Source organism: Tachypleus tridentatus, chromosome 3 (assembly GCF_004210375.1).
Source record: "Tachypleus tridentatus isolate NWPU-2018 chromosome 3, ASM421037v1, whole genome shotgun sequence".
NCBI classification, from domain to species: Eukaryota; Metazoa; Arthropoda; class Merostomata; order Xiphosura; family Limulidae; genus Tachypleus; species Tachypleus tridentatus.
Window position 1 is genome coordinate 2,160,823 of NC_134827.1, and position 17,565 is coordinate 2,178,387.

The window sequence follows — 17,565 nt, forward strand, 5'->3', positions numbered from 1 at the left end:
ACAAGCACTCTAACTCTCCAATGAGAATACTTCTTATGTAGGCAAAAGTATTCAGTAAATCCAAATATATCTTATTTTTTGTGCATTTTTGATTTACTGACATAATCAGTAACACTAAGATGAGACTGCATTACCCACAAAAGATAAAAAAATTTTATTCATCAAAAAGATTATAAATGATTTAAAATGATTTAAAAACTTTAAGGCAAATAAAAAATAAAAAGATTGCAGATGCTGTTGTTGGCTGAATTATTCCAGGATAAAAAGAGCTGGAAGAAAGGCCATATACAAAATCTAGAGTACTGGGTAGGTGAGCTATAATTAGTTGTAAGGATGGATGATTTACCCAGCACTTTCCAGTTAAATTATATCCTTGCAAAAATAGAAAATTGTATTGACTAAATATAAATGAAAAAAGTGATTGAAATAGTTTTGTTTATTTTCTAACATTTTGCCTTACTATTTTATAATGTAATTTATAGCTGGATAGAAAAGTCAAGTGATTGGGGTAGCTTTCAACTGTAGAATCACTGGTACAATCTACATGGTACAAATCAAATTTTTAAGGAAATTTTTGTAAAATATCTAAGCACCAATTAGTTTTGGAGTCAATGAAATTGTTGGTTACAAGATCTATACTAACACAAGTCACAGAAAATATTTTATCTAAAAATTTTGCCAAAACTGAAATTAATACATTTAATTACTGTTGGACTTCCCCCTTATGCACTTTACATAGTGAATAAATGTTTCACCACAATTTCTGGGTAGTTATTTACATTAAATCTTGTAACAAGCAAAAATGTAAAATTATTCGACAAGAAATATTTTGTGGATCTCACCAGTAATGAATGATAAGTAAACAAGTTAATAATTACGGGCTTAATCAGCCCAAATAGACCATAAAAATTACAAAAACCTTTGCTGATGAGCATACAAAAGCAAAACCTAAATTAAAATACAACAAAAAATTTAGGAACTGTTTAGTGACCAATACCTCACAATTTACCAATGACAAAGTAATTCTCAACATATGAGGTACCACAATTATTTCCAACAGTGTGGGAAGTCCTATTTTTTTGTGGACAACACTTAATAATTCATGCTTTGTTGCACCATTTGATAGCTTTCCATGATGTTGAATATTCCATACTTGAAACTACAAACAATGTACTGATAGAGGCATTATAAAAATGTTTTTATTACTAGTACTCCAAACTGAAGTTTTTTAAATTTGCTAAACAATAAAAAAAAATCACAGCTCACAATGACCAGTATAATAAATGTCTGGTTTTGGGAAAAGAACAAACAATTTACAGTTGACTTGTACCATTTACAATAAGTGCTTTGGTGAAAAACACCTCTGTGAACTGTTATTTCTGTTTAATGTTAAAGTCTTTAAATGTTATTATCACAAAGTTTATATTCATAATTTTTAAATTCCTTTGGTTTAGCATCCTAAGAATTAAATATAACACATCTTTAACTTTTAGTAAGTGTTCTAATATTAAGAAGTAGAGAGCTCAAAAACTTTCATATTTTTCACAAATTTTGTTAATTTATCAACAATCTTCAAAAAGTATATGATATAATGATAAAAATTAAACATATATCAAAAACAAGAGCAAAATAGATGGAAAATATCATGAAACTCACTTCTGAGCTGTGCAATTTCACAACATGGGTGATTGCTTACAAAGTGGATGCCAGTGAGGTTTAATTCTGTTATATTCCAACATATTTTAAAGAGATGACTCATCTGATTCCTTGTCTGTCAAACAAAAACCAATACAAAATAAATGAAATGTTAACACTTTCATAATCTGAAAATGTATTTCTGATAGGTACTCACTTCATCACACATAATTGTTATTTCCCTAATATATCTGCCTCTGAGATTTGCTTACCACTAACATTGCTTAACATTAATTGCCCTCGTGCATGATGACATAATTATACAAAAATAACCCTCCACTTATAGGAAAGCAACACAACCTTCATGTACAGTAAATCTCCTGTATATCTGCACAACAGATAAACTCATTTTTAGAAAAGAAGTGGGAAAGAAGAATGGGAATGTCTACAGAGGTGAGTATCTGTTGGAAATGAATTTTCAAATAAAGAAAATGATAACTTACAAAACAATACCTCACCACCATACACAGAAATGCTATAATCCCATGCTAAATTTAGTGGAAGGGATGGTGCAAATTTTAAACTTAAATGAGCTCCCCTCAGAAGGTGCCCAAAGGGAAAGTCTTTCAAGCATAACACAAGTTGACAGGAGCTCCATATGGGCATACCCATAAAAAACTGTATTTTGTCTTGATCAAGATGTACTCTTCTTTACAGAATAAAAAGAATGGAAGGATGAAAGAGTCTAAGTGTCACAAGGATGGGCAGAATGTGATGATGACCAACAAAGCACCTGCACATAAGCAGTTGGCAAGCCAATATATGTAGTGTGGTTAGGATGAGATAAGACCAAACCGATTATGTTAACCTTAACTACTGGATAGAGTCTGGCTACAAGAAGAGACTACATTAGCTGTTCAAGGAGTGATCCCTACTATACTGGCAGTTTGCCACTACTGTATTTCTCACTGCTTTTTGCTAAGCTTAACACATGTAGATTCTTCAAGGACCTCCATCACAACAGATAGAAACCGAGAAGTGGAAAGAGTCTCCAGTGCTCAATTTGAAGAAAGGAAGAGGACATATTTGTACTGGAAAGACCAAGAAAAATTCCCAGATTGCCACAGGATACCTGTCAAAAATGTATATAAGACAGTGCAATGGGTGACCACAAAACCATATTTTTAAAATTCAATAAGTGCATAAACTAAAGAAGAGAGCAGACATTTCACTAATGTTGGTTTTTTTCCATGATAATCCATGGAAATGGTAAAGATACTTCTAATGCTTTTGTGGATCACTCCATCTCAAGAGTGGGTACTGGTAGAACCAGAACATATAAAATTAGCACTTTCCAATACCCCTGACCCTATGTAAATTTTGGAAAGTAAACATATTCTGAGAAACAACATCAACCACCTAGCAGGATCTTTTCAGGCTGAAAGTGAGAAAATGAAATATACTATAAAATTAGCACTTTCCAATACCCCTGACCCTATGTAAATTTTGGAAAGTAAACATATTCTGAGAAACAACATCAACCACCTGGCAGGATCTTTTCAGGTTGGAAGTGAGAAAATGAAATATACTTACCCTTTTCAAAGGCAGTGTGTGGACTGAAGGATAGTCACTGGAGGAAAATAAAATTTAGTTGGAGACAAGACAGCCAGATGATGAAGATAACGAAAAATGAATGAGTGCAGAGTCACCTACATGCCAGTCTGAAGAATTTTACCAAAGGACTGACATAAACTAAATGCAAAAGAGACAGGTGCTGATAGCAATGTGACAAAGTGTAAAACAAAAAACACAAAAACCCTACAAGCATTAATATCCTGTAAAGAATATACTAACCATAAAAAGTTGGCAGACCTACTCAGTAGGGGTAGAAGGCAAATGGTCCCTGAATGAAGAGGGATCCCAAGAGAAAAAGAAACATTGACAGGAACTTCAAAAGGAAATGTAATATGTAAAATAACACCCAATTGTCCAAAGTGGTTGTAGAAAATAATATGGATCCAAGGGAGAGAGTCAATCACCTTCCCAAGCAACAGAAGTCTCATAAAGAAAGGCCCAGTTAGAAGAGAAGCACAAAGAAGTATTGTGAAGGAAAGTATGGGAAACATTAATGGCAGAAGTATCTGAATGACAATGACCATAGCCAAGAAAAAAAAGGAAGCATGTCTAGAGTGAAGGTGGCATAAAGAACAAAATGCCAACAGATCAAACTGGGTATGTATATAAATTAATAAAACAACACAAAGAACCCATTCAGGCATGGAAATCGGACAAGAGTTTAAATGAAGTAAGAGAGGACAAGAGAGGCAAACCTCTACCAGGCTCAGAGTCAAAATTAATTGGTTCAGAAATCAGAAGCAAAGAGCTCTGGAATGAATACCACACTAACAGCTGAAATATGAAACAACAGTAGAATTGTTGGACAAATTGATTCATGAGAAAAGATGGGAGAGCATGTACCCCAGCCTGACATAAATGTATTTGTGAAATAAATGACAGATCAGAAGTAATGCTGATCAATGTAGTGAAGAGAATAGAACCAACTTCTTCAGAAAACCCTCCCTGAGAGTACAATGAAGTGCACCAGATATAAGATGAAATAACATGAGGTAATGTAGAAGGTGGCAAATAACAGATGAAAATCAGACACCAGAACATTAAATACAATTGAAAGGGTCAAACCACCAAACAGGTAAATAGAAATAATACAACTGGGAATGGAGTCATGAAAGCAAAGAATGCTGTAAGCTAGGAGAAAAGAGGCAAGTAAATGAGGAGGACAAAGCATGTTAACACAAGTGTAGAGTTATTTAAAAATAAGTCAGCATGGGCCATAAAAGCAATTGAAAGACGACAAAGTATGGGTTATATGTAACAAACACAGAAAGAATCAGAATACAAGGGAAAAGAAAAAGAAAGGTACATACCTGAGAAACCACATCAAAGAAAAAAACTAGTAGGGTAAGGACTGTTTTTCACAGATAGTGCTATGTCTAGAGCTAACCCTACCAGGAGAAATAGCCAGGAAAATCATCACCATTATGTCCAATGAAGTAGAAGGAATATAAACCAAACAAATGGAAGGAGAAGACCCAGTGTGCATTAAATAATCCATAAACGATTAATCAATGGTTGTCCTATCCTCCATAGACAACAAGCCTACAGTTGCCACAATAGACAAAGGTTCTGTGTTAAGACAAAGAGAAAGACACTGGAGAATTCAAAGTTGATTTCCATTTAGTAATAAAAAAAACTAGAAATGCTCAAACAAAATTCAACTTTTGCAAACCATCTCAAATCTCATGTAACTGGTTAATACAATTTAAATAACATCTGTTCTAGACAATACTGAGAAAATGAATGAAGTTATTGAGTGCAAATACACAGTGAGAGTTATTGCAAGCAGATGCACAAGATGCAGTTTTGTGTGTGGAAGTGAGGTATTATAACAGAATATATGATTTCTGTATTATCATGTTTAAAAGGAACTATAGTAGTTTCTGAATCTAACCTGTTCCCAGATGATTTTAGTACTCTACTGAATGGTACAATAATACTAATGAAGTAAAAAATTTTAAGAATGAAAGAGATCCTTTGTTCTTCTGTACTAACAAGACAAATATACTCAAATATATGAGATTTATAAGGGACTATTTTAAATACAAGAGAACTGAGATTAGGAAGAATGAAGGGTCTAATAGTCTGTTGTTTCCAAATCATAAACTTGTGTCTTCTCATCTTAGTCTTCAGAAATAACAAATATATCAAAAGCCTCTATTTTATTAGTCAATCAGATAATTTAAACTTCAATAAGATCACCTCTTACTCTTCTTTTTTTTTTCTAAAGAAAAAATATCAGTTTATTCTCATAATGCAATCCTTCTATCCTAGAAGCTGTCCTCTAAACCATTTCTTCATTTCTTTTTCCAAAATTGACATGCTCTTGTTTTTTCTATAAGGTTCATGTAAGATTCAGCATTCATAGCTATAGATAGTATTACATGTATGTGGGAACCACCTACAAATTCATCAGCCATAAGTTTCAAAACTGTACCAAAAACTCTTTGGTCTATCCAGTTGCGAATACTTAACTCACATCTGTAAGAAATACTTCATTAAAAAAAAAATCACAGGAGTTGTTACACAACAACTAAGAAATGCTTGGTAGCAGTGCTTTGATGACAAACACTATATCCAATTAATCAGAATTAGTAAAGCTAGGAAAGAAAAATTTGTATTCAGAGAAGATAACATAACTGCAAAGATGTTGCATGAGATTTTGATGAGTCTTCTCACATTAATTACCAGCTTGGTGATGAATTGGCATAAATAATTAATTAAAGCCTAAATAACAATTATTTCTTTAAATTATATTTTATTAGAGAATTCAGAGATGAATATTATTCTTGAGGAGAAAAAAGTATTGGTTTTGTAAAAAATACCATGGGCAGAAACAGTTACCAGCTTTTGATAAACTGATAAAGGCCAAATTGTTGGGTGAGACACAGTTGTTAAAAAGAAATAAAACTCGTCCAACAAAGGGACTAACAACAAATGTGAAAGTGCAATTCAAATATAATTTGCACTATGTGACAGAATGTGTCTGGCTTAGAGATTGCATCAATAGCACATGAGGCATAATTATACATTTAATATTCTTGAACAAAAGAAATGCAAAAAACTGCATATTGTAAATGGTGGACAGTAATTGAGGTTAGTAGGAAGGAGAAAAATTGGGGAAGTTCCAAGTCTTGGCACAAGCAAAAATTACATCAAAAGAAATTATTATTTAAACTACATCATATAGCACCACTATTTGTTGTATTAAGGAATGAATTTATCTTTTGAAAAATTATCATGAATATGAAATAAAACTACTAACAGATGTTACAATAAGTCCACAAACTTTTGATTCAAAGAAAAGTAATGTTTTTTAAGAAGTTTTCGATATATTACATAAGGTAGACCCATACTATTGGCAAAAACATAGTTTGTAAGGATTAATTCATGTATAACTAAATACTTCTTCAGATATAAAAAATTATTTAAAACTACATAATGCAAAAACTAAAAATTACTTGTATAAAACTGATACTTTAAATATTAAATAAAACTACATCCAGATGGCAGTTACAGTATTACAGTACAGGTAAATTTATAAAGCTCAACAGACAGATATACAATTCATATAAAAAAAACTTGACTGTTCAAACTCCTTTAAGGACAGACTCTTGAATAACTTTGAAATGTGGCCAATGTCTTTGGCACAGTAAGTAGAACATACCTCTTCTGAGCTTTCCAACCAAGGTTTAAAGCTCAACAATGAGAAAGATACAAGAGAAGCACTCAGTCTGCTGATATTAATCAGGTCCATTTTGTCTATATCTACCTCAAGTTGTTTCACACTTCCCAAGTCACAATTTTCTAGGTAATAGCCAACTTGCTCCAAACCGGTTTCATGAGAATGGTTCACGTGAAATGATATGTCACTTGCTTTTATATCATCTTTCTTTAAAATGTTGTGTTCAGCTACAAAAATTTCAACAACAAAAAATTAGTAAAATATATCACACAATGAGGGATTTTTTACATTTTTTTCAAGAATATTTTAAAATGTGAACATGTAAACTGTCAAGAAAGTTATACTTGGCAAGGGACAAGTGTGAAGTGTTGAAAATAGCTACTGTTTACTGAGAAAGCTGTGTTAACCTTCTTGGACTCTTCAATAAATGTAATCCTAAGATTTTCTAAACAATAAGTTGCAAGTAGAAGAAACTGTAAGTCTCCTAAGGAAAGGTAATCCTCTAAAAGGTCCTAAGAAATTCATCACCTAAAAACAATGTTATTGAAACGTCACCCATAAATGCAAAAAAGGATTATATTTATCACTAAAAAAAAACTATTAATTGGTTTTACTGCAAAATAACCAAATAGTTCTTTCAATATACAAAAGTTGTTTACAAGAAAATACAACTGAGGTATAAAACACAAATACAAACAATTTGCCATATCCTATACATACATAAAGTTTTGCAAAAAAGCCACTGTATGTGCTGAAAGATAGGAATTAGTTATTATGGAATGAACATTTTAATGATTAAAACTGTATAATTCTTAAAGTGGGTAATCAGTGCAAAAATCTTTACTGAGCAAAAACATTTTGTTTCACATATAAGCTGCAATGCCAAACTACAAGTAAACTGTAATGTCAAATTCAACTTCCAGTACTTCAATCAAAATGTGCTTAAATGAGGTTCCTTAAAAATCATTCTTGTAACAGAGCCCAAAAGATAAAGCATATTAATGCCACCTAAAACATATGTTACATGTTAAAAAATAGAAATTAAAACTGAAATCAAAATAAGTTTATCCAAGAAAACTCTAAAAAAATTGCTTTACAAATTATTAATAAACCATTTGGCTAATGATCATATGTTTGTTAAATTTTAGAAAATTTGTAATGAATGGGCTTTAACTTAACTAATACACAAATACACTTTGTGTGTAAAACATTCTCTAAAATCATATGATAACAGCAATATCAGTGCTGCATTCTAGCACCAGACATTTCACTTACAAGCTTTTGAAAGACATTTAAATATTTGTTTAAGCTTCTTATTACTTTACATTTCTAATTGAAAGTTGAGTGATTAATTCAAATATTTTTTAAAACTCTGGTTTGATTGGTCTGAAACTATGAGCTTGTTATTATTACAATTTCTTTCAGTTATTAATTTCAAGATCAAATACTGTTACAGTAAGCAAAAAATAACAACAAAAATATTTTTTGCACAATGAGTCCATCAATTTTGTCATTTCAGTTTACTTTAACTGTACCTTAGAAGTGATGATTTATTTTTATTCTTAATGCTTTTTTAATAAATAAAAAATGTAATAATCATACATTAAATATCACAGAAGAAATACATTGTAATTTTGGTTGCGAATTGAAAAAAATTTTAACCCAATATAATTGAAAGAGTGAGACATAATTTAGCTGATTTTATATTTTCTGGTGAGATTATAAAGATTTTTTGTGCAATTTTCTTGTATTCATACCCCACTCTGAATGAACAAACATAATGCTCATTTTTTTTAATGTTATAGTACTTTATAATGTGCATTTTTGAAATTCATAAAAACATGTAATTTGGAAAAAAGAATTTAAATGTTTCTCTTCTACATTAACTACAAGCATATGGCAACTGAAGGTTGGGAAACTTTTTCTTTTGGTTAATCACTTATGCTTATTAAATTTGTGCAAATCGGTTTGCAGTCTTTATTTTCAGTTTTTTCACAAGATTACATGTATATTATTATTTTATATTCCTCCAGGGTTACTTTATCATTCTTGTAACTTTAGTCTCCTTGGTTGCTACAAATACTAAATTGTTGAGCTTTTTTAACTTTATTCACTTCTGAAACCTTTTTTTATTGCAAGCCTAGTTTCAAAATTATTAGTTTTGTGACAGTATAAATATCACTTCCAAATTTAATTTAGCTTTATTATAATGCCTGGCATTCTTTTGCATTACCTTGATACTCTTTTTTAGCAGACAAATTTTCTACTGCTGCAATTTTAATATGATGACACAATATATCTGCCAAAATATTGTATATTTTTTATTCACAGAATTTGTTATTTTCCTACGTTTTGACTCTGCACTGCTTAAGTCTGGTTGAGGTCTAATGATAAATTACAGTCTAAGGTGTTACTTTCTGTGACTTGATCAGTCATGAAAGTTAACTGCTGTTTTGTAAGATAGTTGTTTGACATCATGTTTGAACAAATCTTATGGACACAAGACAGGCGTTTCCACATTTTGGAACTCCTTCTTCTCACAAGTCAGTTACAGATTAAATGTTCTTTGTATATGATGTTTTGAAAAGATTTGTTCTAATTTTCAAAGATAGCATGATTGTGACCTGAGAGGGCCAGAACTTACTGTGGAAGTTCAGTTTCTTGTGTTGCTTTTTACACACACACACATATATAAAAGGGTAGTTGTAAATTAAAAAAACAAAACAAAGTTGGCTGACAGTGGGTATAAAGGATAAAAATGAGAGAAAAGAAGTAGAAATGTAAGAAGTTTTAATTAACTGCAATATCTAGAGCTTTGTAGTATTAGAAATGATCAAGAGATGGTTAAAATAAAGTAAAAAAAAAGTTGGCTGAAAATGTAAAATATAACAGTGAAGATTTCTTTGAATAGATTAAGGGTAAATAAATTGTTAAGATGGGAGTAGGACCTTTGAGGGAAAATATAGGAAGACAAGTTCCTGATAATTATTAGATGGCTAGGTTATTAAATTCTACTTTTTCTTCAATTTTTCCAAATGAAGATTAAAGCAATATTCCTAAAAAAAAGTTTGAAAAATAATAAAGCTCCTTGGCAAAATAATATTTACTCAATGGTTCTGAAAGAAGTTAATAACTAAATATGTGAACCTACTTACTACTGTTTTTTCCAAGTCCTTGAATAATTGGCAGGTTCCAGAAGATCGGAAATTGGTTAATATTACTCTCAGGAGGTGATAAAACCACATTTGTGCTGACAAGTATAGTGCAATCATAAGAAATAGACAGGGAGTGGGAAAACTATAATTAGAACCTGAGGCAACAGCCAAATCAGGGAAAAAGTTTGGTTTGTTTGGAATTTCATGCAAAGCTACACGAGGGCTCTCTGCACCAGGGAAAAGGAATACAGATGCAAACCTTTTCAATTCTGACTGAACACATCTACTTCCAATGCTTAAGAATGAGGTATTTGGAGACCAAACAACTGCAATTATGAATTCCAATGGACTGCAAAAGCATCAATTGTTGGAGACCCAAACTGAGAACAAATACACTGGAAAACCTTATGAAAGAGCATCCATTCCATTGGTAGAATCCAGTGAGGTCAAGACAAGTGATCTGCAAATAAGTTCATCACTCTTGAAACACGACAAGCTAAAAGACTCATACAATGGGAATGAACCAAGCAGACAAGATCCAAGTAATGAAAACATAGGTCTTGAGAATGGGTGCCTTCTTGATGAAAAATTTGATATACAACCGTGGAATTATTAAAATGTACAATGAAAATGTTTTTCTTCATAAGAGACAGACCTTGAACCATTTCCCACTGTACTGCAATGAGTACAAGACTATTGATACAGAGGGTACACTTCATGATGACAAGAAAACCCACTTGTAGAGAAAAATATATGTAAAAACAGCTGGTATGGGTAGAGAAAATTCTATGTAGAGGAGCAAGAAATGTTTCGACCTTATTTGGTCATTGTCAGGTTCACAAAGAAAGAAAGAGGTAAATGACCGATAGCTCATCTTCTGTCCAAATACTTTGGAATTTCTGATCTTGAAGATAAGAAATGCATCTGTCAGGAGATTGATCTCAAGATGAAGTAGTGGAATGGGCACCCAAATAGCAATGTTGTTCTGATCCAAATACCATTTGCAATAAATGATGTTGCTTCTCAGTAATGAGACAGAATGATCCAGAGGATCAGAATGTATTGAAATACACACCCAGAGAGATTAGATAATATGTTGGTGAAATAATTTATATCTCCAGTATGATAAGGAAACCAACTTTTGTGGCTTCCGAAAGGAGAAGCTTAGAGTGTTGTTCTGATAGGATGGTCGAGAAGGAACCAGTTGTTCATATAATAATGATGTGCACACAGAACCAAAGAATGCAGGTGAAGAGAAAAAGCTTTAACAACTCTGCAGAAGACATAAGGTGTTGATGCAAGCCCAAAATGTAGAGCAATGAACTGCAGTACCAACCCTTGTACACAAATTTTAGAAACTTCCAGGATGATTCTGCTATGTAAATTAGCATCTGTAACATCAAACTTGGTCATCCAGTGTCTTAGCACTAAGTGCCATCACATGCAGAGAAGAGATTCCATTGTAAATCAAGGAGGATCTAAAAATTGGTTGAGCCAAGAGAGATTGATTATTGGATCCCAATCTCCTGCCTTCTTGGGTATAACAAATAAATAGAAATAAAATCCTGGAAGAACAGGTTCTACCCTCTGTGCTTCCCTTTTAACCAACAACTCTCATATGGTCCTGAAATGAAGCTCTACTCCCCATGGATCTGTTAAAGGTGAGAAGGCAACAGGTTATGCAAACAATGATGGAGGTGATTTAAATTGAATGTCCAACCTTGAAGCCAGAACATGAAGTACCCATGGATCCCTGGAAAAAGAACTCCAGATGTCCAGAAAGTGATGTAATTATGCACCCATTACTTTCCTGCCATCATGATAGTCACAGATGCCATTGTCATTAGTCCAACTGAGAATAAGGGATAAACTACTTTATGGTTCCCATACAAACCAAAGGAAGGGAGTCAGGAAACATGATGGCCTCACACTCCCAAATTAATGCCCCAAGCTGAAGAAAGGCAAGAAGCCAATGTTAATTAAAAAAAGTAAACAGACTATATCAATTTGTGATTCTAACGTCTTTAGAACTACAGCTAACTATCAGAGGGCAGAAGATGGTAAATACTTTGTAACATGTCTCTACCCAATAAATCCCAGCAACACACCTACCAGGGAACCAAAGAAAGAACTGAAAAAGACAATCTGAATGAGATAGATGTCAGCTGAATCTTCAACTCATTCTCACATTACTTATGGGAGCATTGATAGGCTTGAAACAAAAGTTGGATTGAAGATAAATATCTCAGGATTGTCATGAGAGTAAGATAAAGAAAACTATGACCTGTTTAAAGTGATCACAGGTTACAATCTAGAGTTTCACAGATCAAAAAGGGATCAATCCCTTGAAAAGCTAAATATACTTCCTCCTAGCAGTGATAAGCCATAGCATGCTGTGATGATAAATGTGGGGGACAAGACATAGTTATCTTATTATGTAACTGAGTGACAAATCTCCCAGCATGATCAGCAATATCAAGAGGAAGAACCAAGTAGTTACTTGCCAACCTTCCTGCCAGCAAGGAAGTAGTAGTGTCCAATGTAATGGAGGGAGTTCCTTAAAACCTCACAAATCTGAGTAACCAACTGAAAAAAAGGGACTGGAGATGGCTGGTCAAAATTATTTTCTGTTGAGGCCACTCTTAAAAGAAGACAGAAAACATGAGTCTAAATTATTCCAAGTTGGTCCTGGTCCATTTTTAAAAGTTTCCTCAAAACCCCCTAAAGAGACATCCTTGGTTCACATCTCCATCTTGCAACAGATCACATCACGAACAGCTTCAACTGAGTGACCCCCACCCAGGCTGTTGACAAACAACAGCAGAGGTGGAAGAAAACAGGTCTGGTTGTCCTCCTTAGTAAAAACAATAATTCTAGAACTTATACCTGTTGGAAGTTTTTAAAGTAATTTATAAATATAAATGAAGACATAACCATAGAAATGCCAATCATGTTCAAAGTCACAATGCAAACTGTAAATAATCACACCACTCCTGTTTATATATACCCATCCTTAACACTGTTGAGAAAAAGTGATTACATAATATGAATGAGGTACTTATATACAGTACCTAGACAAAAGGCTCATTGAAGATGATGGAGAATTTTGCATACTAGAATTCACCAAGGGCATTCAAGTGGGGTACAAAATACTTGAGCAAGTATGTTCAATGTTTAGATGGGAAAAGAGTGAAAACCCTGGAGATAAAAAAATAGCTATATTGTGAGGAGAGGTACACATTTTTTCTTATTTAAAAGTGAGAATGGTAAGATAAAAGGGAAAAAATATAAATTTGGGGAAGGAGGTAGAAGACAACTTTAGCTTGGACAAGGTGGTTGACCTTTAGAACAGGCTGCCTAAAGATCATAGATGAAGTTCATGTAATGAAAAATTGATAAATATTTGAATTACAAGGGCTGGCTCTGAGTTTTTATTGTTTAGTTAAATTTGAGGGATAGAATGATTTTGTCCTTTGTTGTTATATCATAGTAAATTATATACACTATCATATAACATTTTATTTTATGCCTTTATGACCACATTTTTAGCATAACATAACACCTAAAACAGCACCAACTGAATAACTTTTGTTTTTTAGTTTACCTAAAGCACATAAAGCACCTGATGATAACCACAGAACTTTCCACACAATGCTTTCTTCTGATTGATTGTGAATGCTTATTATTTGATTCATTAAACTCTTAGTAGCTAGGAATCTTCTCTCTGCCACATAAGGTGGATAGGAAGTATTTGTGTACACTTCATCATCTGTAAAAAAAATTTTTGAGAGTTTCTGTACAGACAGTTTGTTATAAATCTTTAATGAACTGAATATTGGACAAGCTGCACCCAACAGATGCATGTAGTATGATGCATGAATATGAAATTCCTCAAGACTGCACGTGTAAGCAAGGATCCACGATGCTGCAATGTAACCATAATCTGAATCTGGAATTTCAAGATACAGTTTCTGCAATTTCTCCAAACCGAAACTAGCATCTTCCAGTTTTTGTTGAAAAGTACTTCTATGGACTTTGATAGCTAAACTCTCCAATGACCATGACAATACATTTAGTCCCTGAAGTCTTGAAAAGATTACATTCAAATCAGATGCTGTAAAGTTGCAGTTTACAATATGTAAGGCTTCTAGATGCTTGCATCTTTTCACAAATTTTAATAAAATTTGACTTTTTATCCAATTGACATTGCTTATGTTCAGTTCTGTAATATTTAGGACTCGTTCCTTGATGAAAAATCTTTCAAAATCACTTGGTTTGGTTTTCCACTGGTGATTGAAGTTTGCATACCTAGGAAATTATATATACTGTATATAAGCTTTCTTGCATGTGTATAAAAGAATCAAGCATACTATCATGACATAAATTTTAAGAACCAAGTCTTACACATTTGAAAATGCTTACATCTCCAGTTATTACATATTCATAACTTCATGTTACATGTCCAGCTACACATATCTAGTTCACTGAATTTTTCCACAAATAAATCCCAATGTACATTAGCTGCAAAAAATAAACAAGTGCAGTGCACAGTATATCGTGTTTAAAATCTAAAGGTTTTGTCAATCACTTATATTATTCATTAAAGTTAATGACTATTAGAAAATCAGTTTGGCAGGGGCAGAGGCATTGAATGACAATGTGCTCAAAGATATTATTCAAAATCTTCCTGTTTATTGAACATTAAATAACATGTGATGTCCTATTGCTTTAAATCCTCATATTATCTTCTTGCAGTTCTCAGAAATTATCACTTACATTGCTTGTCCAACCTATTTTATTGTTCCATACCATTTATATTTCAAACTTCTAAGTAAATTTATTTATTTATTCTATAAGTTAGTATTTACATTTCCTTTTTCATGCAAATTCAACTAACTACAACAATACATGGTACATACTAAAATAACCTCTCTAATCATATTATATTTGAGTAACACAAATTTGTTAACATTTTATGTTTAAATGGAACAGTTTTTGAATTTTTATACAATTATACCACAATAGAAGAAAAAAACAACTTGCAAATATCTAGATAATTTGACACAATAAAGAATGGTAAAGCAATCATTCTCTTATCACTAGTAAATTTAATATGATTCAAGTGATAAAGGCAGAATATATGTAAATAATATTAAACTGCTAACTTTTTAAATATTTTTCAGATTTAGTCCATAGAGAAATGAAATCCTGATTATTTCTTGTCACTTTAATCTAGAACAATGGTGTGTAGGACCCTCCCCTTTCCAGTAATAACAAAGGAATATAAAAAAACTAACAAATATTATTACTACCATGCAATATACTAACAAAAATGACATACATTATATACATAAGTATATTATACAGAATGTAATGAAGAGTGTACCAAAATGTACATTTAGAATGGGAAGGTACCATGAAAAAGATTGTACACACCTTTCCCAGAACATCTCAATCAGATCCCCTCTAACTCTTATTTTAAATAAATACAACCCCAAATACATTGCAAACAAGAAATGAATGCAATTACAAAAGCAATATATTATAGTCAATAAATTGTCAGTCAAAATCCAGTATTAAGGTATACTCTCACAGCCTTGAGTAGTAGCAAAATCAGAAATTAACGTCAACAGACTCCAGTACTTGCATAATTAACAGTAAATAACTCAATTATCAATACTAATAATATTCTTATTTTTTGATTAATACCTAAAAATTAAATAAAAGCTAAATGGCCTTATTTGATTTAATTTCTTTTAGTAAAACATAAGCAGTTTTGAATTAGAAAAAAAAAATACCAAAAATATTTTGCATATTTGAAACTTTTGATCATCAGTGGCAAGATGGTTTATTAATTATAGTTTATACATGTACATAAATATAAAAATTAAAATGAAGATCCATTATTAGCATTACTCATAGGAAACTGACACATAGGGCAGAGTGGTGGATGCCCCCTCCCACTTTTTGTACTAACTGTTACAAGACTTGAATTTTCATGCTGCAGAGCAGTAGGAAAAAAAACACTTTTGGGACTTTTAAGACCAGCTAGATTGGTGAGATGATCTTATTTTTCAGTTTGACATTATAAAATATACTCAATTTTCAACACACACATACACAAACTGATAGATTTTGAATACTTTTAAACAATAATGATTCTGACATCTAATGTATTCTGTACTTGTCATTCTTGGTACTTAAAAACAATATGATACTATATACTATATTAAGTATATATGTATTATTATGCTCAGTCGTTTTCATTTTTTTCGCCCACCCACTTTTAAAATTAACCAAATTAGGCACCCCTGGTATGACTACTAATATTACGAAACACAAGTTCATAGAAAAATACTTTCACGTGGGATTCTGAAGAATCCAAGTCAAGACTCATATGTCAAAATCTAATGAATCGTAATGGTATAACATTCATTCCACCTTTTAATTTTGGTCCTAGTGTCAGTACCAACAACAATCCTGCATTTTATAATTTAATTCGACAACAATCAGATTTATGTCTTTAACCTACCTGCAAACTTGTTTTCGTAGAGAGATGTTCCAAAATGTATTGCAAAGTTCACCAATGGCAAGAAGATCTAAAGGATTTAAATACATAAATATATTAATTAATATTTCTTCTGGTAAATGTTTCATATTTTGTTTCTTGTTTTTGAAAGTTTCACTCCCAACAACTCTAATACCATGTTACAGTTACCGCGTGTTCAATCTTAAAGAAGTATGATACTAATAACCTCTATCATATGTATTTGGCTTACAAATCAAATACATGTTTTCACACATCACTGACTAAAACATACTTCTGATAATGAACTTTTTAAGGAAAATTAATAACCTTATTAAGCATAAAAAATTATTTCAAACGATAACCTTAATACAACATATCCATTTTGATAACAATAAAGAGTAAAATAAAATAAATTGTTGGCGTATAAAAACGTAAAAGTCTTAACATGACTGTGATAATTAAAAATGCAGAGTTTGGTTTAAATTTTGTGCAAATCTACTAGAAGGCTATATGCGCTAGCCGTCCCTAATTTAGTAGTGTAAGGCTAGAGGGTTTATTTGTTTGTTTTTTGAAATTCGCACAGAGCTACTCGAGGGCTATCTGAGCTAGCCGTCCCTAATTTAGCAGTGTAAGACTAGAGGGAAGGCAGCTAGTCATCACCACCCACCGCCAACTCCTGGGCTACTCTTTTACCAACGAATAGTGGGATTGACCGACACTTTGTAACGCCCCCACGGCTCAAAGGGCGAACATGTTTAGTATGACCAGGATTCGAACCCGTGATCCTAAGATTACGAGTTGAGTGTCTTACCATCTGGCCCTGGCCAGCCAAAAAAGCAGGAAGAAGCAATATAAAGACTTTAGAGGATTTATAGACGATGACCTGCACCATCGGATGAGCCACAATTTTGCTTATACTATATTAA

The 17,565-nt window shown here is 32.3% G+C and overlaps 1 protein-coding gene across 5 annotated transcripts in view; it reads right to left on the minus strand.

The window, feature by feature from the left end:
- LOC143246209 (uncharacterized) overlaps nucleotides 1-16,918 on the minus strand; it is a 31,532-nt gene extending 14,614 nt beyond the window's left edge. For 3 of the 5 annotated variants that reach the window (XR_013025853.1, XM_076492465.1, XM_076492463.1), the window contains exons 1-4: nucleotides 16,643-16,918; nucleotides 13,715-14,418; nucleotides 6,938-7,182; nucleotides 1,657-1,771 (exon numbers count right to left, since the gene is read on the minus strand). Coding sequence is in view for 4 of the 5 variants with exons in the window: in XM_076492465.1 (XP_076348580.1) it covers nucleotides 1,657-1,771; nucleotides 6,938-7,182; nucleotides 13,715-14,418; nucleotides 16,643-16,767 (1,189 nt within the window). In the remaining variant the exon portion in view is untranslated. The remainder of the gene's footprint in view (nucleotides 1-1,656; nucleotides 1,772-6,937; nucleotides 7,183-13,714; nucleotides 14,419-16,642) is intronic. The other 2 variants (XM_076492464.1, XM_076492466.1) reach the window with 1 other exon arrangement.
- Between the last annotated feature and the right edge of the window lie 647 nt (nucleotides 16,919-17,565).